This window comes from Wolffia australiana, chromosome 13 (genome assembly GCF_029677425.1).
Source record: "Wolffia australiana isolate 7733 chromosome 13, ASM2967742v1".
NCBI lineage: Eukaryota > Viridiplantae > Streptophyta > Magnoliopsida > Alismatales > Araceae > Wolffia > Wolffia australiana.
Genome location: NC_135847.1, coordinates 4683307 through 4705651, shown reverse-complemented (window position 1 = coordinate 4705651; position 22345 = coordinate 4683307). Strand labels below are relative to the sequence as shown.

Genomic DNA, 22345 nt, shown 5'->3' with positions numbered 1-22345 from the left:
GTCAACGGCCTTTTGACCAGATCTCTTCTTCCTCCTTCTTTGGTATTTCCGGGAATAGTATTTATCACAGAGTTATATATTTCTTTGAACAAAAAATTAATTTTCTCTTTTGTAGAACTGTGGAAATTCGGAGGAGAGAGAAAGTAGAGAGAGAGAGAGAGAGTGCACAAGATTGGGGCCAAAAGGATCATCTTTACTTCACCAGAGTTCCCCTTTTTATACATATATTTTTTTATCAAAAAAGTCCTTCAGAAAGTAAAGTTAGGGGGCTTACTTGTAAAACAAGTAAGCTTACTTGTTTTACAAGTAGGCTTCCAATGGTCCTCTTTTTAAAAGGGACCGTTGGAGGGCCTGTCCAACGGTTATAAAAATAACCGTTGGATGCTGGGCCTGTCTGGAACAGGCCCAGACAATATCAGGCCCACTAATGGGCCTGATATCTCCGCCCCTAAAGGGCCTGCACTAAGGAACCAGTCTAGGTTTCTTAGTGGGCCAGTAATGGTCCTTAAGGAACCATTACTGGGCTGCTAATGGGCCTGCAGAGGGTCCATTTGCAGTCTACTATAGGAGTTAGTAATTTTATTATTCCCCTAGGTTAATCTATTACACATTACATGGCTTTGGGTCCATGGTTAGTATAAGATAATCTCATCATCTTTCATGTTTTTGAGGTTCTATATTAGCGCCACAACCCAATTTGGCTGAAGCTGGAGTAGAATCTCACTGATTACCAAATGACAGTTTGGAATTTATACATGCTGTTTAAAGTCTCTTGAGGTGGGTTTTTGGGATCCAAGTGATCAGACGGCATAGACATCCTAGAGACAATGATGCAATTTCCCACTTGCATCTATGAATGACGGCATGCCAAGAAAGCCAAACAGGCCCAACAGGCTCGGGAGCAATCCTGTTCGTGCATATAATGTTCTCTCCCCATAAAAATGGACAGGAAACCATTACTTTGTAAGCACCATCTCTGCTGTCTTTCTTGTCTCTGCTCTCCTGCGCCCTTTCAACCAGCTCCTCATTTGGTCATGATGATTCCCTTGATTCTCCAAACCTCAAGGTGCATCACCTCTCAAGGCGGCGTTTCTCTCCGTATCCCCTTCAGTCTCACTCTTATTTTTTTGAACATTCCTTCAGTCTGTTACTATCACTTGTAACAATGTCTAATTTGATCGAATCAAAGTTCAAGAAACTCCCAGGGACAATGTAGATGGTAATCAATAGGGAATTAGGTTCAGATCGGATGGCTCCCCCTTCCTTGGCGAAGCTCCTCCTCAATCTCCGGGCGGTCCTCCCTCCTGGTCGAACTCCTCCCGCTCAGGCAGCAGGCGAACTTCCCTTCTGCTGCTCACGACTCCTCGGCCCTAACTGCCGAGACTTCTTTCCAAGAAAAATGATTAGTTGCCCATACCTGAGTGCTTCGCCTTTATTTATAGGGCTGAGACGCCACTCTTCCCTTCTTTAGTCAATTGGTCTGGTCAACAGTCCGTTGACCAGATCTGTATCTCCTTCTCTGATATTTCTTAGAATAGAGTCTATCACAGTCTCACTCTTTGTTTACCGGAAAGCCTCTTGCATCCCTCTCTCTTTTATCATATTGTCTCTCCAAACTGAATGGCAGGGTTTGGATGGAACATTATGGCTTAATTCGAATTTTATTTTGGGAAAGACTGTTTGGAATTTCTTCAACATGCAACAGACATACAGAACAAGTAGAAGATACATGAACAAGATGGTCGAAGAGTATCTACAACAAACTATGTTTTCCGTATTGTTTAGACGGACATCAATTTGTTGTTATACTTTTATCAAACTATCAAAAATAGTGAAGACTTGATTGTTTTTGCCTTTATTTATAAGGTCTATTTATCATCCCATTTGTTTTCTGGATATGCCCTCTTATTTTTTCTATAAATTGTTCGTAAGATTTCTTATTCATCAACATTTAACTTGCAGCATTGTCATGTTCCTTTCTGACATGTCAGGGCGTTGTCCGCTGTACAAAAAGTATGTGACTTAACCCGTAGTCAGATATGGATCGCAAACAGTGGCCTTGACTGTATTTTTACAATTTTGTTTTCCAGGGCATTTATTTTCTTCAGTTCACCCATTTGTAAGGATTTAGTGGCCCAGATCAAGAGAGATACAAGTGTTTTGCCTCGAATTGGCGCATTGAGTGAGGTCAAAATCTCAATGTTTCGACACCTCATGTGGCATAAATCATAAAATTTTCACAAATTTAGGAAAAAATTTACATCTCGGATCGTAACCCCTTTGGTAATTTGGCTTCTATATGCAGATGAACCTGGAATATTTTGCAATTGATAGTCAGGTGCATTCTTATAATCAATTATTACCTTTTTCCTACTTCACTGTGTTACCTTTCATATTTTTACTTTATCAAAGGACAATAGCTAAAAAGTTAAGAGTACTGATTTTTAACCTCAGGGGTTCATCACTGACCATGTAATGGCTTTGGAGGAGCTATTCGGAGAAAATGTGGAGAACTCCTCTAAGTTTAATGCTTGTCTTAATGCAATGGCAAGTCGCATTGCAACAGTTTTTGCCTCCTTAAAGGTAAGGCTTTATTTTTGTCTTTACTGGAATTTAATATTTTCTGAAACTTAGTTATTCAAAAAAAATATTTTCTGAAATTTTGTGGCTTTATTCTTCAATTTGTTTTCTGTAAATTTGTTCCAAATCAGAGTATTTTTCAAACCGTGGCCTTTGAAACTGCTCAAGGGCATACAATGTTTTTCTCAGCTTGCACACTGTATTGGGGTAGTGATAAGATCCTCGATGAGATTGTATCAAAAACGTAATAATGATCTGTTATTGACAAACCCTAGAAGGGGTTGGGGGAGGTTGATTGAGAGAGGAAGTAATGACATAACCTAATGAGGTTACATGAGAGGGTATATATATCCTAAGAGAGAGAAAGAGTTATAATAGGTCTAATGGGCTTATAGAACAGGGCCCATTAGACCATAGAGCATAGTATCTCACTAACACCCCCCCCCCCCGCAAGCGAAGTATGGATGTCGTCCATGCCGAGCTTGGACACAGCACGTTGAAGAAGAGGGCGGGATAGTCCCTTGGTGAGGACGTCCGCTGCCTGGTCAGGGGAGGCAACAAAATCCAGGTCAAAGATCCCTTCGTCCATTCGCTCCTTGAAAAAGTAGCGATTGCGCTCCATGTGCTTGATGTGTCCCTGCTGTCCAGGGTTCTTGGCCAACGCAATCGTCGACTTGTTGTTGCAGTAGAAGTGAATCGGACCAGCATACTCCACGCGGAGATCGGGAAGGATGCCGTAGATCCACTGGCCTTCAGAGGCCCCTTCGGCGAGGGCGCGGTACTCAGCTTCGGCACTGGAGCGGGACACTTTGTCCTGCTTGCTGCTCTTCCAGCTGACGAGGCTGCCAAAGACAAACGTGCAGTAGCCCGTGGTAGATCGATAATCCACAACGGAGCCGGCAAAGTCAGCATCGGTGTACACCTTCACTGTCCGCTCCGTGCCTCGAGGAAAGAGCAGGCCCTTTCCGGGGCAGCCCTTCAGGTACGCAAGTACCTGGTTGGCGGTCTGACGGTGAATCTCCCGCGGGGACTGCATAAACTGGTTGAACAGGTTGACGGCGAAGGCGATGTCGGGCCGAGTGTGCGTCAAGTAGAGAAGCTTCCCCACCAGCTGCTGATACCGGTGGGAATTCGTTAGCGGCGAATCCTCCCCTTTGCCCAGCTTCACGTTGGGATCAATGGGAGTGCTCACCGGCGCACAGTCGCTCATACCTGTCAGGGCCAGCAGGTCGACGGCGTACTTCTGCTGCGAGACAAATATCCCACGAGGGGAGTAGGCCACCTCAAGGCCAAGGAAGTATCTGAGAAGGCCGAGGGCCTTGATCTCATACTCCTTAGCCAAAGCGGTGCTGAGGCGGACGGCTTCAGCAGCATCAGATCCCGTGATAAGGATGTCGTCGACGTACACGACAAGAATGGAGATACCAGTCAGGCTGTGACGGAAGAACATGGAAGCATCTCCATTGCTCTGAGTGTATCCTTCGGTCTTCAGAACTGAGGAGAACCGACCAAACCACATGCGCGGGGACTGCTTGAGTCCATAAACGGACTTCCGCAGTCGGCACACGTGACCGGGTGGGCCGAGTGAGTATCCCGGCGGCTGTTGCATGTACACCTCCTCCGTCAAGTCGCCATGCAAGAAGGCGTTCTTGACGTCGAACTGTCGGATGACCCATTGGAAGTGAGCCGCAAGGGCCAAGAGAAGACGGACAGTCTCCATCTTCGCCACTGGAGAGAAGGTCTCGTAGTATTCCACGCCATAGGACTGAGTAAACCCCCGAGCCACAAGACGAGACTTGAGGCGTTTGAGAGTACCATCCGCATGATGCTTCTTGGCATGGATCCACTTGCAGTCCACCATCCTCTTGCCAGGAGGGAGTGGAACGACGTCCCAAGTGTGGTTCTTGAGTAGAGACTGCATCTCCTCGTCCATCGCCGCTTTCCAATGAGGAGAAGCGATAGCATCGGCTAAGCGACGTGTCATGTACGTAGGCGGTGCAACCGAAGATCCGAGGCAGGAGTCCCGTCAACAAAGAAGCATTCGGGAAGGCCACACTCATCCGGTCCACGGGGCTGGAGAACTCTAGGAGCTGGGTAGAGATACGGTTAACGAGATGAGTACTCGTCAAAACCGCCTCTCCCCAATAATGCCACGGCGCCTTGGAGTCCAACAGCAACGTCCGAGCCGTCGATGTAACATATCCGATCCGGCATTCGGCCATGCCGTTCTGCTCGGGTGTGGCCACGCAAGAGGACTCGTGAAGGATACCCTGATCGGCAAAGTATGAGTCGAGGTCGGCGTAGAAGAAATCCCGGGCATTGTTGGAACGAAAACGCTGGATGCCCCGACCAAACTGCGTCTGCACCATGGCGCAAAAATGGCGAACATTCTGCGCAACCTCTGATTTCGCAGTCAGCAGGTAGACCCACATATAGCGGGTAGCTTTGTCCACAAAGAGGAGAAAGTAACGGTGCCCCTTCAAGCTGGCCTGCGGTGCCGGTCCCCAAACATCACTGTGGACTCGGAACAGCGGGGTCGAGGAGTGAGACATGGATGGAGTAAACGATGATCGACGATGCTTGGCTAACTGACAAGCTTCACAAACCAAAGTCTTAAGGTCCAATGCAGAACACAACGACGGAACAACACGCTGTAAAGTCGAGAAAGGCGGGTGCCCAAGTCGCTGATGTGCCATCAGAAGACGTCCCCGACGCTGCTCAGCCACCGATCGAAGCGTCTGGTGCACCAGGAAGATCTGGGAACGGCCCCCATCGTCCAGCAACAGCAGTCCGTTCTCCCGCCTAATCGGTGTAGTCCGGCCCACCTTGTCAGACAGAAACATCTCGTCAGGCTGGAGATGAAAGGAACAGGAGACAACATCGACTAAACGCTGCGGAGACATAAGGACAGTCCGCAGGTCGGGGACATGTAGGACGTTGTGGACCGCACCAAGGCCGTCCACATATACTGCCCCGATTCCGGCCACACGGAGACCTCCAACCCCGGCCGTGAGGACAGTACGGCCACCACTATGCCTCTCGTAGGATACAAACCGGTCATTGAGCGGGGTCATGTGCTCGGTAGCCCCCGAATCAAGTACCCAGGTAGTATCCGAGACTACAGGGGAGTGGAAAGCCGTATGACCACACTGCCATTCATCTGAGGGAGGAGGATGAAACGCACCAAAACCACCAAAATATGCCGTGGACTGGTTCTGCATGGCAGCCATCTGGTCACGGAGACGAGCCAAATCTGCCTGGAGTTGGTCCATGGTCGTGGTGGAGGCAATGGTGGAGGACGCAGCAGGCTGGGCCACCATGGCCTTGCTTTCTGCAGCCTCCTTCTTTCTCCAATCCATCATTCTTTTCTTGCACTTGTTCTTCCCGTGGCCCGGTTTGCCGCAATACGTGCAAATCGCCGTCCCAACTGGTCGGGCTTCGGAGGTGGGCGTAGGGAGAATGGCAGCAGAGGAGGCAGCTGGTGCAGGTCTGGTCAGCAGCGCGGTTGACTCACCCGGGGGTCCTGAAGAGGGAGTCCCATGTAGAAGGAAGTGGCTCTCCTCCTCTTGGAGCTCCTTCACCAAATCCTCGAGTGTAGGAGGGCCTTCCTTGCGGTGCAAGGCACGACGACGGATGTCATCGTACTCGCGATTCAGGCCACTGAGGAAGCCCATGATCCGCAGGAGGAGCACGTTCTGGTACGTCTTGCACTTCGGGTCATCGGTCAGCAGGTAGTAGTCCACTTCATCCCACATTTTCTTGTGGGCAAGTGCATAGTCGGAGATCGACATCGAACCCTGACGAAGGCTGCTGGCCTGACCTGCAAGGGCATAAATGCGCCAACAGTCGTTTTCCCTGCCACAGAAGGACTTCGCCTGGTCCTAGAAGCCTTTCACCGTCTTCTGATGGGGAAAACGGTCGTGGAACTCGGGGGACAGTGTGTACGTACACAGCCAACCGAGAATAAACTGTTCTTCAACGTCCCACGCTGCATGATGCGGATGTTCGGCTGTCAGTGGTTCTTCAGTGCAATGCTTGAAGAGCTGACGCGCCTTGAGGTTGGTCTCGACAAAGCGAGTCCACTGAAGGAGATTCGGTCCCCGTAGGAGTGTCACCTCCGGGACCGACAGAAGAGGATGGGCCACCTTGTAGGACAGGGGCTTCTCCAAAAATTCGGTCTCGGTGAATGGCATGGTGGCGTTGGTGCTGCTGCGGTGGTGCTGCGGCGCTGCTGCTGTGGCGCTGCGGCGCTGTTGCGGTGCTGCTGCGGCGGTGCTGCGGCGGTGCTGCTGCAGAATGGCAACCAGTGGTTGAGAAAGTGGAGAAGAGGCTGGAGGGATGGCAGAGCAAATTCTATCAAAAGGGGGTTGTCAAGGGCTCTTGTGTTCAGTGCTTTCAGCAATTCCCTTATTCTACTTATCGGTATTCAAAATTCCAGCAGTCGTGGTAAATCGGCTGCAGGGTTTGATGAGAAGGTTCTTTTGGGGAGGCAACAACAAAGAGGCGCGTAGGGGAGTGCCCCTAGTAGCATGGGAAATAATAAGTAGACCGGTAAAGCAAGGACTGGGAATTCCTCATTTGGAGTCCATGAACTTGGCCATGTTGTCAAAATGGATGGAAAGAATTGTGTCATCACCAGAGGGACTAGTCTTCAAGGTCCTGAGGGACAGGTATGGCTCCATGACAGATTGGGAGAGGTGCTGGGCTAGAGTTAGGGGGAAATCCCCTTTCTGGAGCGGCCTCCGTCAAGTTATACCCCGCATCCGTGAGTTTTTTGACCCCCGACTGGGGGACGGGGCTGATTTTTATTTCTGGACAGATAACTGGTCCAATCAAGGGACCATGAAGCTGAAGTTTCCAAGACTCTTTGCCCTAGCAATGAATCCAAATGCCAAGGTTGTTGACTGTTGGGAAGGGGCTTGGGTCCCGAATCTGACTGGGGCATTATCGGATATACAATTCGAGGAGCTATTGGGGATGCAAGAGATCCTTCTACCCCTAACCCCGTCGTCTCAATCCCGAGATGGTTGGGTATGGCGGGGACAATCCTTCTCGGTGAAAGATGCATATTTGAAGATTCGGGGTGAAGGGGGGGCGACTCGACAACCAACAAGGCATGCCACACGCTGATGAAGCAAAAAGTTCCCCTCACGGTGCGAATCTTCAGCTGGTTATTGAGGCGTAGAAAGCTGGTCACACGGGTTTTCCGTAGGAGGTGGGCCCCAACAGACCCCACCGAATGACCTATGTGCACAAGTGACGAAGACGAAGACTGCTCCCATTTGTTTTTCATGTCTCAGTTCGCTCAGAGTGTATGGGCATCACAGCAGGTCCCAGGGGTGGTTATCTCCGATGAGAAATTTTGGGCCTCAGCCATGCTCAGGAGATCCAGGAGCGGACTGGAGTGGGGGAGGCTGCTAGCAACATTATGGGCACTGTGGCTGCACCGGAACGAGGTGGTGTTTAAGGGGAGGATGGCTTTGGTGGAGAATGTCATCCACGACATTCAGGCGCTAGTGTCATGGTGGGTTGGAGAGAGCTGAAAGACAGACCCTCTTTGGGTCTTGATTGTATATGGTCTGTAAATGACTTTCATTTTAATGGTATCAGGTAGACCACCGGCCCCGGGTGGTCTTCCACATTTTCCTTCAAAAAAAAAAAATTTCACCTGATGTTATCATGGATGTTGAACTCATCATCCCCTCTATTGACTTATTCTTTCAGCTTCTTGTTACATTCTCCCTTTCCTGTGTTGCCTCAGCTATCTGGCCACAGTTCAATCTCTATTCTCGACGTTCTTCTGATGAAGCAATATCGGCCTTTTTGGACTGTTGATTTTATTTGCAAGAAACGAACAATTCTTATTGGTATTGTCCATTGAAGGACTTAACATTTTAATAGTCTTCTTATTACTTCTTATTTTCTTTACCTTGTCTCTTTTACCAATTATAAATCTACCATTGAGGCCCAATCCTAGAGTCATATTTAGGTTCACTTGTAAGCCCACAAATATTACGGGGTGTAGATCATTGAATAATGCAAGAGATTTGATTATTGTTCAAGTCCGCAGCTGGGGGACCCAAGCAGAGGGTCAATGAATTGTGTCAGGTGTGCCTTTTTTTTCTCGCAATAGCTGCACCATGGGTTGGCTTTGAAATCACCCTTTAGGAACTATGCTGAGTTCTCAGGCATGCCCTGTGGTGTTTCTATGGCATTACCACCTCAAACATCTTCTGAGATTGGGCAAGAGTCAGACTCTTTGTGTAAAACGCTACATGGCTGACCTTCCGCGGTTCTGGAATCAGCTGTAGGCCTCCTGATGACAATTCTGGTGCCTTAGGTTCTCATATTCTTAGGTGTTGTGGGGGAGTGTTGTTTTTTTTTGAACAATAAAGAAGATCACCCAGCTTGGTGAACCTCTGTACGCGTGGACAGGAGGGATATAGGCCAAAAAAAATGGCCCCTCGTGCCCCCCATTCCCTCCACCTCAGCCAGGACCACACCAACAGAACATAAGTCTCTCCACTTCATTTTATAGCCCTGTCCACCGACATTGCCGTCCCCTTGAATAAGACCTCGTTGCGGTGGGACCATATCGCCCAAAGTACCGCGAATCCCCGCTCCTTCTCAAACCCCTGTTGACGCCGCGGCATTGTGGCCCATAATACTGAGCTCGACGTAATCTCTGCTAGCCCCTGGCTAGCCCATATCGCACGAGCAAGCCGACATTGGAAGAAAAGATGCTCGCACTCCTCTTCCTCCTTGGTACACATAAGACATAGCGATGATTCTGCCAGAAAAAACCTTCGACGTCTCTCGCGGGTCATTGTCCGCTTCCTGGCGAGCGTCCAGGCAAACACCCTAACCTTCAGAGGTATCTTTTGCCTCCAAATTGAGCGACATGCCCCTAAGATGATCGGGTCTTCATTGTGGTGTGTTCTCAACCTCTGGTATACTCCTCGACTGGAGAACGGGCCCAATGCCCATATCCACCCATCTGTCATCCCCTCCATTGGCCTCCCGTTGTCCAGTGTTTGCTGAAGGCTTAAGAACTCCTCCACCCGCTGATTTGATAAGATGGCCTCAAAAATTGGACACCACACCCCATCCCAACACTCGTCCACCAAAGCTTGCCGATGACGGGCTAGGGCATACAGGCGAAGGAAAAGGTCTTGCAAACGTCCATGTGACGTCCAATCATCCATCCAAAACCTAAAGCCGGCGCCATTCCCCAATCGAGCCCGGAAGAATTCCCTAACCAATGGGAACACCTTCCTCATCCCTCTCCAAAAGGCCGACTCCCCCCTCACCTTGTCCATCAAATTCTCCCAGTCCAAATTGGAGCTGCATCTGTCCCTCAAGACATCCTTTATCAAGTTGTCCTCCGGTCCCACGATCCATCTAACCCATTTTGTCCGTAGAGCCACATTCAGTGCATCTAGATGAGGTACTTCAAGTCCACCCTGTTTAGTTTGCGTGCAAATGTCATTCCATGAAACCAACGCCATGCCACGCCCCTACCCAGCGTTGGACCCCTTCCAAAAGAATCTCCGCACGAGCCCGCTTATGCGTTTCTCAACACCCACCAGAAGTTTAAACACGGATAAATAAAAGGTTGGTATTGCTGATAGTACTGACCGCAATAGCACTAGTCTTCCTCCTCGCGATAAAACTCTCTGATTCCATCCCTCCAAGCGTCTCTCCACCTTCTCCACCACTAGTTGCCAATCTGCTTTTTGTAGGTTACCGGCAGATAGGGGTAGCCCCAGGTATCTCATAGGCAGTGATCCCACTGGCGTTCCAAGTGCACTAGCACACTAGGTCTCCTCCTCCGGCGATAGACCAAAACCCACAAATTCTGATTTACCTCTATTGATGAGCAGTCCCGAGCAATCTGCGAACACCCGCAGGAGTGCCGCCAAATTTTTGACCTCCTCCACCGATCCCTCGATGAAGAACAGTGTATCATCGGCATATTGTAGCAGAGGGATGCCCACAGGATGGCTCGGCTTTTGGAACCCTCTAATACATCCCCTCCCACATACCAAGGATGTACTGATGGCTAATACATTAGCTGCCAGAACAAAAAACATCGGTGCTAAAGGACACCATTGTCTGATCCCTCTCTGCAGTCTAATCCACCCCCCTTCAGGGCGTCCATTTACCAGCACCGCAAAGGACTGAGAATTCACGCATGGCTTCACCCTTTTGATCCATTCCTCCGGGAAACCCCTTATTCTTAACGATGCCCATAGGAATCGCCAATCCAGAGAGTCATATGCCTTCGCAAAATCTACCTTCCACATGAATCCCTTGGTCCCATTCTCCTTCCACGAAGCAATAATCTCCCCCGCCAAGGCTGCACCATCAACTAGCTGTCTTCCCGTAACAAAGGCAGATTGAAACGGACCAAATCAAGTCCCCAACTGGGTGCTTGGGTTAGTTGTCGATTGGCAAGTACCTTTGCAACTATAAGATATATGGAGTTGGATAGCGATATGGGCCGGTAGTCGCCTACATTTTCTGCCTCTTGCCGCTTCGGTAATAAAAATAGGAAAGATTTATTAATCTGTTCCATATTTGCTTGAGGGTTCCTGAGCTCCCCCAATGTGGCGGTCACATCATCTTTGACCTCACTCCAGAACTCCTTGTAGAAAAACACCGGTATGCCGTCCGGTCCCGGGGCGCCTTCGCCATTCAAACCTGCCATAGCTGCCCGAATCTCCGCTATATCAAAAGGCTGCACCAGGTCATCTCTCTGGTCTTGGGTTAGTTGTGACGCCCCCTGACCCGGCCACCGCCATCTGTTCGGGGCCCCCCGTCGTGACATCGAATGGAAATGCTCCGCCATTGCTCACCCCACTGCCTGCGTGCTGGTAAACCTCTGTGATCCGACCTTCACTGATAGGATCTGATTCACTCTCCGTCGTCCATTTGCTACAAGGTGGAAAAACCTCGTGTTGGCGTCATCCTCCTTTAGCCAGAGCTGCCGGGACCGTTGTCTCCAATCCATTTCCTCCTTCCTATCTTCCTCTGCCACTACATTTCTCCACCTCTTTCGTTCCTGAATCTCTTCAGCCACTAATGCCCGACTGTCCTCCACCTCATCCAGTTCTCTAATCCTTGTGAGGGCCTCGATTCTCAATCTACATCTCGCCTCCCTTATCCTCCTTCTGTAGCTCTTCAAATGATCTCTCAGCCCATATATGCGATTTGCCATTCTATTAGCCCCTGGCCCCTGCTCTGATTGTGTCCACCATATATCCTTTACCTCCTCTCTGAACCCCCCTTCTCGTAGCCATGACTTGTCAATTTTGAAATACGTGGTCCGCCCATGGCCCTCATGAGACTGCCAAATGATCGGTGTATGATCCGATAAAAGTCTGGATAAGGCGCATACATCTGCCCTCGGGAACCTCTCCATCAACTCCACTGAGCATAAAAACCTATCCAGCCGCGACTTATAAGCCGCTCTCTCCGAACTCCGCCATGTGTAGCAACAATCATTGGGCCCCATCTCCTGCAACCCTGCTGACGCCAAGAAAGCCCAGAACTCCTCCGACCCCGGGTCACGCCCCCCCACTCCGTTGGGCCTATCATTTGCCTCCAGCGTCACATTGAAATCCCCACCAAACATCAATGGCATCGCTCGAAACTTATCCACAAGTTCTGCCAGCTCCATCCATAGCCCCTCCCTCAGGCTGGCGTTGACGGGACCATAAACTGAAGATACGACCACCCCCAAACCATCGCTCCTTGTCAACCTTACTGCCGCCATAAATTGACCTCGCCATGCCTCCTTCCTAAAGATCGCCTCGTTCCAAGCAATCACCACCCCTCCTGACCATCCATTTGCGTTCACCAAAATAAAACCCTCCAGCAAACTCCCTCCAACCACACGCCAATCCCCTACTCCACATTCCTCCAACATTGTCTCCTGCAAACACACCACCGTGGCACCCCTCTCCCGTAAGTATTTGCCCACGATCCCTCTCTTCTTGACATCCTGGAGCACCCGCACATTCCATGATATGCATCTCATGGAACCTGGCACAACCCCCTCCCGTCCTTTTGAGTCTCCGCAAAGCCTCCGAGCACACCCACAATTGTGTCTTGTGTCACATCATCAACCTCGTTCGCCATCGCCTCCCTCTCTGGCTTGACTGTCTCCTCGTCCTCAATCTCCTCCATTTCCCTGCTTCTCTATTTGTTTGATTTCCTCTCGATTTGTGGGGGAGTGTTGTACAATGATATTCTGCCAAAGTTAAGAAGAAGCACCATTCCTATCAGCAATAGCTTTCAGTAAAATGGTAGGCACCTTTATCTCGACAATATGTACTTCCTCTGCTCAGTGTCTGGGTTCTTCACAGTCCTATGATGACCAATCTCCCTCATATACTTTTCAACCTTCAGACAAATACCATCCCTGTCTTCTCTCCTGGCATGAACTACCTTTTGGATCCGACTGATCTATCCTCCAATCATTATGTTACTTGGAGCAGTTATGTATTTCATTCCACAAATTTTCTACTGAGTCAACATACGGGAAGTTGTTCACCATATCCTGGGTCATAGTACCCTAAATACATTGGGGAATGAGTGCTTCGTCAGACTTCCATAATAGTGTGGATCTTCTAGAGTGATAGAATTCTCCAACAGATGATCTCCTAGGTCCCTTCCAACAAGGTTAGTTCTATTAGATTGCTCCACTTGTCAATGTTAACCTTGTTGAGCTTCATGTGAATGTCTGGAATCACCATCACCACCCTCTCAAGGTCCCTCATGTGCCTCATGATCCATCGTCATCCCTTCAAGCACCTCTCAGCACAATCCACATGCCGCCGAGGAGGGGATGGTTGATCCCTCAGAGAGCAACATTTGTTCATCTTTGACATAAACTGGCTAAAATACAGGTTATACCAAATGGGGAAAGGGTTATGGTGACAGCTGAGTTTCCCTTAAGGTTCCCACCCATCTGGTGTATTTATATCAAAACGCTCATTTCACTCTCTATTTTCATCAGTTATTTTCTAAGATTGTTTCACCGATCAAATAAATAGGACCTTGCCTCATACTCTCTATTTTCGTTAAATATGCCTCTAAAGTCCATGTCGAAGTATGCATTCGACAGGTGACTTGAAAAAGGTGGCAGTTATCTGATGAATTATGTTTTTCTGCTTGAAGTAGTTTTGACAGAGCCATGAAATTGCGAAGGTAAAAAAATATTTCGTGTCTTTTTTATGATTAGTAATTTATGTTTGATGATTTACAACCTTTTTAAATATCTGTATTCGATGGTTTACAACTTTGGTGGATGATTTTTCTGCTGGTTATCCTGCCAAGAATGTAATCTTTTTATCCAATGCTAAGATTAAGTCTGATTTCAGTTGGACAAAATTTAATAATTTTTGTGGAATTTCAATCGATATTTTCTGGCGTAATCATATCATATCGATGAAAGCGTTAATGATTGTGTTCGCTCTCAAATGCTTTTGGTCTCAGGAATTTCCAACTGTGCGGTACCAGGCTCCAAAGTCATCTAAAGATGCAATGACTATGACAACTTTTCGGGAGGTTGTTCCTACAAAACTTGCTGCTTTGGTTTGGAATATTCTGATGAAGTACAAAGCCACCCTGCCTTCTTTTCCTCAACAAGAAACTTGCGAATTGCTTATTGTGGACAGGACAATCGATCAGGTTTTTGACCATTCAGAGATTCAATTCGAAATAAAAATATCAATTGGTGACATATAATTCAGCCTTTGATTTTTCCTTGAATTTGTTCAGATCGCGCCTGTAATTCATGAGTGGACCTATGACGCCATGTGCCATGATTTACTCAATATGGATGGGAACAAGTACGTTTATGAGGTAGTTCCGTTCACACAATGATCCGCCTGTCATGCGAATGTTTATCCTCAAATGTGGATAATAGCCCACATTGAGTTCGTCATTCAGTATTGATCATCTAGATTGACTACGTTTAATTTTCTACATAATCATGATGTTGGAAGTTTCCATTAATCAGTGTTGGATTTTTTGTAAGGGTACTGAGTATTTGTTTATGATTGACATTTTATTTAATGCACATTATTTGGGGAAAATTGGAATATGTGTCAGCTTCCTTGCTGATCAATGAGGAGAAAAATCAACAGGGAAGACTCTTCTCCATGTTGTCTATTCTGCCTGCTGTCACCCTAGCTGCCAAGAGAAAGAGGACTCAACTCAAAATATGACTTGCTTTCACTAAGAGTTACCCGGTACTATACTGGGTTACATCGATTGGGTCTTCGCGGACCCGATATGGTGGATCCAAATTAAACGGATCTCATAAGGGTACTAAAGCAATTAAGTGAAAGACATGGCGTAATAACAGGACAAACATATAAAAAAAAGGGAAAGGGCACCTGCTGACAATATGCATCATACCAAATTTCTTTTAACCTTAAATGATGAATTGATACGAACTTTGATCTAGGTTTGTATCGGGGAAGGGAGATAGAGGGGGAGGTTAGATGTTCCCATGGTTGGAGAGCAGAATGGGAATGGATGAGGCAGGGATTGATTGGGGATGAGTTCCCGAAGAAGTGGAGAAGGGTTGATGATCGCCGGATGGGGATTGGCTTGGAAGTCAGCAGGCTGAAGAATTGGGGATTGCAGGGGTTGGGAATTGCTGGGCAGTCAAGGCGACGAGACCTAGACTAAGAGGATTGAGACAGTGAGTCAAACAGCTGATCTTACCTTGATTCTTGATTCCACTCTTAAAGAGAGGGTATGTACTAGTAGCAAAGCAAGCAACCTAACCTAAAACATCAAATTAGGAACATGCCTCTAATGGGTTAAAATACCAATTATACCCTTGAGAGTATAGGATTGTATGTCGAATTTATTTTAACTGGTGCTTATTTTATCAGGTTCCAAGCAAGACAGGGGGTCCACCTGAGAAGAAGGAGGTCCTTCTGGAGGATCATGATCCAATTTGGCTTGAGCTTCGTCATGCGCATATTGCAGATGTATGTTTTTGTGTTTCAAGTTTGCATGAAGTTTGTACAATATTGGGGGCTATCTGACCTCTTGTCTTTTATCAGGCTAGTGAGAAGCTGTATGAGAAAATGACGAATTTCTTATCAAAGAATAAAGCAGCACAGATTCATCATGGTTCCAGGTTAATTCTCTTTGTCATATTTTGTTGGAAATAATTCTTTTTACTGTGTTCTTATAATTAGATGTTTCCAAGCCATATATGTTTTTTAATTACTGTCACTAGTCATATAATACCTGACCATTGTTGGACAAAAAGTGAACTCTCATGCACAGCATTTTGGTGTTCTAATGGGTTTGTGTTAGACATTGATGGATACCATTTCCATTCTACAAACCCTAGTTTGATATGGAATCAGAACCTGGTGGCGATCACCAGAAACCACAGCACAGATGGTGCTTGACGGCGTACACTGGCAACAGTTTTAGCGAAACTACGCCATTTCTTTCCTATGGTTTGTTGTGCAGAGCCTACGACATGCGTCACGGTTCTCGTGGCGCATTCTACGATGAGTCTTGCAACATAACTTTGCTCTTCTCCCGGGACTTGCCTTGGACTTGTTTGACAGTCCTCTGCTCACCTCCTTTTTTGTTGCTGTTGATCTTGATATTCTATAATCCTTAGGATGTCGATGGCCGGGTACAACTGGCCAGAAAGAGATAAATCCTGTGGACAAACCGATCTCAGTGAAGATACTTCATCCACTGCCACCTGTTCTGGAGAACATCAAATTCAGCAGGACAACTTTTTATCAATTGGCCTAATTTGTTATGCAGGCTGTCAGGGCCAGAGACTTGAGCAAGCATCTAGTTGATGGGCTCCCAGCTGAAATTGACCCAGGCTTTGAGGCTGGAAGTCTTTATTCATGCATGGGTTCTCAGCACTATGACCAGGGAGCTGTGAGATAATGTCCTGCTCATGGAGTCTGTATGTTTTCATACTTGGAGTTGACAGTCGAAGCAAATGAAGGGCCAATGCTTTGGTGTACTTTTTTTCCACAACGTTAAAATTTTCAACAAGTAGTGATCAACCTCCCGTCTGAGTGTCTTGAACTCGCACAAATACACCATGATAGACTGGCTGCTCTGAGTCAGTTTCTGGCCATTACTAATTAGAGCACATATACACCAGTCAATGCCCTTCTGAAAGCAACCCTTATGCATGGAAATAAGGTTCTGGAAATAGATAAAATTATCCACACACTTATGGAGGAAGAAAGCTGGCTCAAGGTCCATGCTTCAGGTAACTAGGGTGAGTCGACTGCCCTGTCTTCTAAGAAAGGAGTCCCCAGACCACCTGCAGCTGGTCAACAGGATACAGATCACAAAGAAATGGAGAAGGGCCCAACATCCAACTGTGGGACCCAGTCCAATTCCAAGGAAGTATTTGTATGTTTGTGTTGTAACAAGCTCAGGTGTGAGACTGGGGGCTCTTAAAGATTACATGTGCCTACTTTGAAATGACTATTGATTTCACCTCAGAAACTAGTCGCAGATATTGGTTGCTCACTTACTCTCAGTGACAATGGGTGTTTCTTGCATGACAAGGTGGGAGGAAGACTACACATAGTAGATGAGGCTGTGGACTGCTTCTTCTGGACAGGGTCGGGTGCATCTGGCTCATGGTAGGAAGCCGGAAATGGTCCCAAGAAGATTAGAAGTGGAGACGTGAGAGGACCCAACTTTATTATGATCCAAATTTTTGCAAAAATAATATGTTGGCCTGTCATGTGATCTATACTAATTCCCTTGAGGTCCCTGACCTTTGCTGTTATTTCTTTCGTAATGTCAGTAAATGTGGGCTTATCATTTTACTTGGACTGAGTTTTACATACTTTGCTGTTCAGTAGAGAAACTGTTTCCCCCAATACTGAACTGCTTGATATTGATTGCTGAAATGATTTCTTGCGCAATGATTTAACTCCCAGTTTGTTAGTGTTTGTTCATCTCTCTTGATTTAATGTCATCGGTTTAACACATCTTTTCTCAACTTTTCATAATCTGTGTTCTTCTCAAAACAGAGGTAACGGTGAGCTCACAACAAGAGATTTGCAGAAGATGGTTCAAGCACTACCCCAATATAGTGAGCAAGTTGATAAACTTTCCCTTCATGTAGATGTGAGTTCTCTTCCATGTCCTTCTTGTTATTAATTATGAGAATAGTTTGTTTACCGGCTAGCCATTTCTCACGAGTGCATCTTCTGTTATAGTTATAACACGTGAATCTTCTTAAATTTGTGTAACATTGCTGTGTTTTTTTGTTTTAAGAGATAAAAAAACAAAATTTAACTGGGATTTAATTTATGAGGAGTTAAAAATTTCTAATGGTATTTAATTTTCATTTGTCTCCGATAAATATGCTATTTATTTAGAAATCAATGGTTCTTAGTCTTTTTTGTCATTAGCTTTTTAAGTCATGATGGGTCAACCATACTCTTTTTTTTCAATTTTGATGTTTAATACCTTCAAGGACATTGATTTGCAAAATTAACATCTAGACTCGGCTTCAAAATTACTGATGACTTCTCCACATTTTTATGCATATGCCATGTTACTTGTTCATTTTTTTCGATAATTTGGTTCCCTGCTTCAATGTTTGACCTGTTGCTTGGGACAAAATTATTTGATTCGTTGCGGCTGCGGATTACCTGGCATAAGATCGATAATACCATACAGGAATAAAATGATGAAGTTAAATTGCATCAGGGATTAAAAAAATCGATACGTAATATTTCGATCTTCATTAAAATGTTGATACCTCTTTCCTGCTTCTGAGTTTGGGATTCTAGAAAAATGAAGTTTCTGTTGACAAGTACAATGATACAATCCCTGTAAGTGATAAAGGTGGAGTTTGGTTCACCACTATCCCCTATTTGTCAACCCCTTTAAAAAGAATTATTAAAATATATCATTATTTTTGAAAAATAAGGAATATTACTCTTGATCGGTGATCAACCTGATGCTGTTGAAATATATGAATGATGAATACACATGATGAAAAAATCCCGCCTTCACCCCTTTCTAAACTTTTGTCCATTGAGGATGTCCTCCCCTTAAAGATGACCTCATTGCAGTGAAGTTATATTGCCTATAACACCGCAAGAAGCCTTCCCCATTCTGTCTTCCTCCTGGATTGGCCTTCCTTGATAGAGTCCCAGAAGGCCTCATCAGAAGAGACATCCACCACTGGGATCTGCTGCAAAGAAGAGATGAGAACTGACGTGCAAAGAAGAGATGAGAACAATCTTCCTTGGTCCTCTTGCACAATACACATTCACCAGAGGAGTCTGGGAACATTCTGTTTCCTAAGACTTGTGTCACAAGTCTCCATCACATCAACAGCCATCTAAAAATCTGCACTTTGATCGCTTTTCCCAAAAAAAAAAATCTGCACTTTTATGTGAAGTTTCTGTTTCCATAGAAAACTACATGAGGTAATGGTTGTTGGGCCCTCTGGTTCTTCCCTGTGATCACCATGTAGGGATCCCTGACTGAAATGGAGGTGCCACGCCACTCCCAGCCATCTTGTACCTCAGTCACATGTCTGAGGTGTATGAGTGATTGTTGGGCCCTCTGGTTCTTCCCTATCAACCCTTTCGCCCTCTGATTTGACATAGCATCTTCCAGGACTGGGTTCAATGAGCCATCCCACCTAGGGTTAAACGGTCCAGGTTCAATGCGGGTTTTTAGCAGAAACCTAACCTTACCTAAAGTTCAGTCCGGTTGGTTCTTGTTTGGTCCCGGTCCGGTCTGATCTGGTCGTGGTCTGGTCATGTTAACTTTACAATGCCAAAGTCAAAGTAGAAACTTGATGTTGATGGTTTTTTTTAATATCAACGTAACAAGCTTTAGAACTACTGGTAATGAATGGCCCTTTGTCTCCATTTTTTCCCCCTTCTCTCTCAATCTCCCTCTCTAGGTCTTTCTCCCTCCACAGCTCTGTTTCTTCATGGAGAACTATAGGGGGTTAATAGAGAGGGAAGAAAAGTTCAATTGAGCAAGAGGTTTTGATGAGTTCTTGCAGGCCGATTTCAAAGAAGAACTCATCTTCATTAAGTGGGTGCCCGCCAACGATCAAATACACCACATCTATGCTGAGCTAATATATTTAGAATCTTACAAAAAATATTAAACAAATATTTAATAATTTACTTCCAGTTCCAGTCCTATTTTACCTCTTAGTATATAAGATGCCAGCAGGAGTCGGGAGGAGATTAGAAGGCATGATGAGACACTTTCTGTGGAGAGGATTTGGGCCGGAACAAAGCAAGAGACTTGCGATGGTGGCTTTGGACAAGGTATGTTGCCCCACCAAATTGGGAGGTCTGGGGTTCCTGCACATGTAGAGTATGAACATGGCATTATTATCCAAATGGGTGGAGAGAATTATGAATCCATGGGATGATCTTGTCATCAAATTACTGTGAGACATCTATGACAGGGGACTGAATTGGAACGGAAAGGCAGATTCATATGGAGACAAAGAGTCCCGTTGAATGTGAGGATCTTTGGTTGGCTGTTAGTACGAAGAAGGCTAATATCAAGAGACTTCACGAAAGGCTATATCCGGACACATCGTCACAATGCCTGCTATGCTCTAATAGTGAAGAAGACTGCAATCATCCCTTCTTTGAGTGCTCATTTGCTCGCACGTCTTGGGCCTGCCCTGTATTATCAAGGGTGAAGGAGACATCTGAAGAGACTTTCTGGGCCTCAATTCAGAATCGCAGAGGTAGAGGAAATGAAGAAGATGGCCAAGCATTGGCAGTGTTGTGGGCCATCTGGGTGCATAGGGTGCCGTATAATCTGCATGGTTCATATTTGCCACTTCAACAAACACATCCAGATGGTTATCTGCAGCTGAGGCAGCTGGAATGGTAGTCTCTGTGTCATGTGAGAAATATGGTTCATCCTCAGCAAACGTCACATCTGCAGATATATAGAACTTCCTGGACTTTGGATCATAACATTTATATCCTTTCTTTCCTTGCGAGTAGCCAACAAAGATACATTTGATTGCTCTTGGACTGAACTTGTCCATTGGACTGTGTACATGGATGAATGCAGCGCTGCCAAATATTCTGGGCTTCAGCTTGGTTCTTAATTCCACATCAGGAAAGAACTTAAAAACAATATCAATTGGGCTGTCGTAATTCAATATCTTCGACGGTAGCCTGTTGATAAGATGAACTGCTGTCAATATGGCCTCTCCCCAAAAATACTTTGGAACACCTCGATGCAGTAGAAGCGTTCTGGCCGTATTCACTACATGGCCTATTTTCCTCTCAGCGACTCCATTTTTTTGGGGAGTATGTACACATGAAAACTCGTGTACAATTCCATGTGCCAAGAAATTAGAGGACAAATTTTCATTAAAAAAATCCTTGGCATTATCAGATCAAAACTTCTTCACAGTCACTCCAAACTGATTCTGCACCCGGATGATGAAGTCTTGTACAACCTTTGTCACTTCTGACTTATGCTTCAACAAATGCACCAACTCAACCGTGTACAATCATCAACTAGAATCAGGAACCACCTTGCTCCCATTAATGACGTAATGGGTGCCGGTCCCCATACATCACTATGAATAAGTGAGAATGGGATTGCACTCCGTTCACCATTTCCAACATATGATGCTCTCTTATGTTTGGCACATTGACACGATTCACATACAATCTTAGAAAGTTCAAGTCCTTTTGCAAAAGAAGGAAACATTCGTTCCATCAAAACAAAAGCTGGATGTCCAGACAAGAGTGTAAAATTTTAAAATCTTCAATTCGGTGAGAATTGTCGTCCCTCTTCTTCAACATACGAGCATCCACCATCATCCCCGCCGTTATCTCACCCTTGACGTAGATCAGCCCATTTCGTTCCTTAAAGGGTGACATCCTGAGGTTCCTTGCCTTGTCATAAGCAAAACAACCCGTAGAGTCAATAGTTAGTGCACATCCAATGTCTTGAACTAAACGTTGAGGGGAAATCAACTGAGCTTTCAGATAAGGGACATGCAGTACATTTTTAATGATACACAACTCCACAATCTTAATATCACCAATACCCATCACCGATAGCACTTCTCCCCCAGCTGTAAAGACTTTTCGATCTCCATCGTATGAAGTATAGGTACAAAACTTCGCACGATATGGAGTCATATGATTGGTGGCCCCAGAGTCAAGAATCCAGTCTAAATAAATGTGACTTGCAATAGATGACGAATTACCTGGTCTAACTGCGCTGGCCATGGAAGTAGTGCTGACCAAGGCCTTTAACTTCTCAAGTTCTTCTCTGAGGTTGTTTACTTCATCAGTGTTGGGTGTTGACATATGCTTCATCGTCCCCTGATTAGATTCTCCTTGAACGGAGTATGTGCGAATTTCTCCTTCTTCCGGATCACTTCCTCTGTGCACACAATTAGCTTGAACCTTCGGAGGTCGGCCGTGCAGATCCCAGCAGTGGTCTTTAGAATGTCCCCTTAGCTTGCAATAGTGACATACAACATTATTCCGGTAGACTTTGCCCCCTTGACTCTTACGGTTTAAATCGGTGGCTTCTTGAGTGCTAGCTTTCTTTGAGTATTCTGAATTAGCAGTCTTCTGATTCTTTACTTTAGCCATCAGTCCTGCTCCATTTTCTTCCTTTGATGCAATGGCAGCTACCTGTAATCGACCTTCCTCCTCCAGTATAAGATTAATCGTCTGCTCAAGGTTGGGAATTTTTTCCC

General features: G+C 46.0%; 1 protein-coding gene across 1 annotated transcript in view; it reads left to right on the top strand.

The window, feature by feature from the left end:
- The window catches only part of LOC144710849 (SNARE-interacting protein KEULE-like), a 39771-nt gene that overhangs the window by 5531 nt on the left and 11895 nt on the right, over positions 1-22345 (top strand). The window contains exons 5-13 of the mRNA XM_078584679.1: positions 1963-2013; positions 2091-2187; positions 2306-2338; positions 2455-2583; positions 14083-14277; positions 14368-14451; positions 15495-15593; positions 15669-15745; positions 17643-17739. Coding sequence (XP_078440805.1) covers positions 1963-2013; positions 2091-2187; positions 2306-2338; positions 2455-2583; positions 14083-14277; positions 14368-14451; positions 15495-15593; positions 15669-15745; positions 17643-17739 — 862 coding nt within the window. The remainder of the gene's footprint in view (positions 1-1962; positions 2014-2090; positions 2188-2305; positions 2339-2454; positions 2584-14082; positions 14278-14367; positions 14452-15494; positions 15594-15668; positions 15746-17642; positions 17740-22345) is intronic.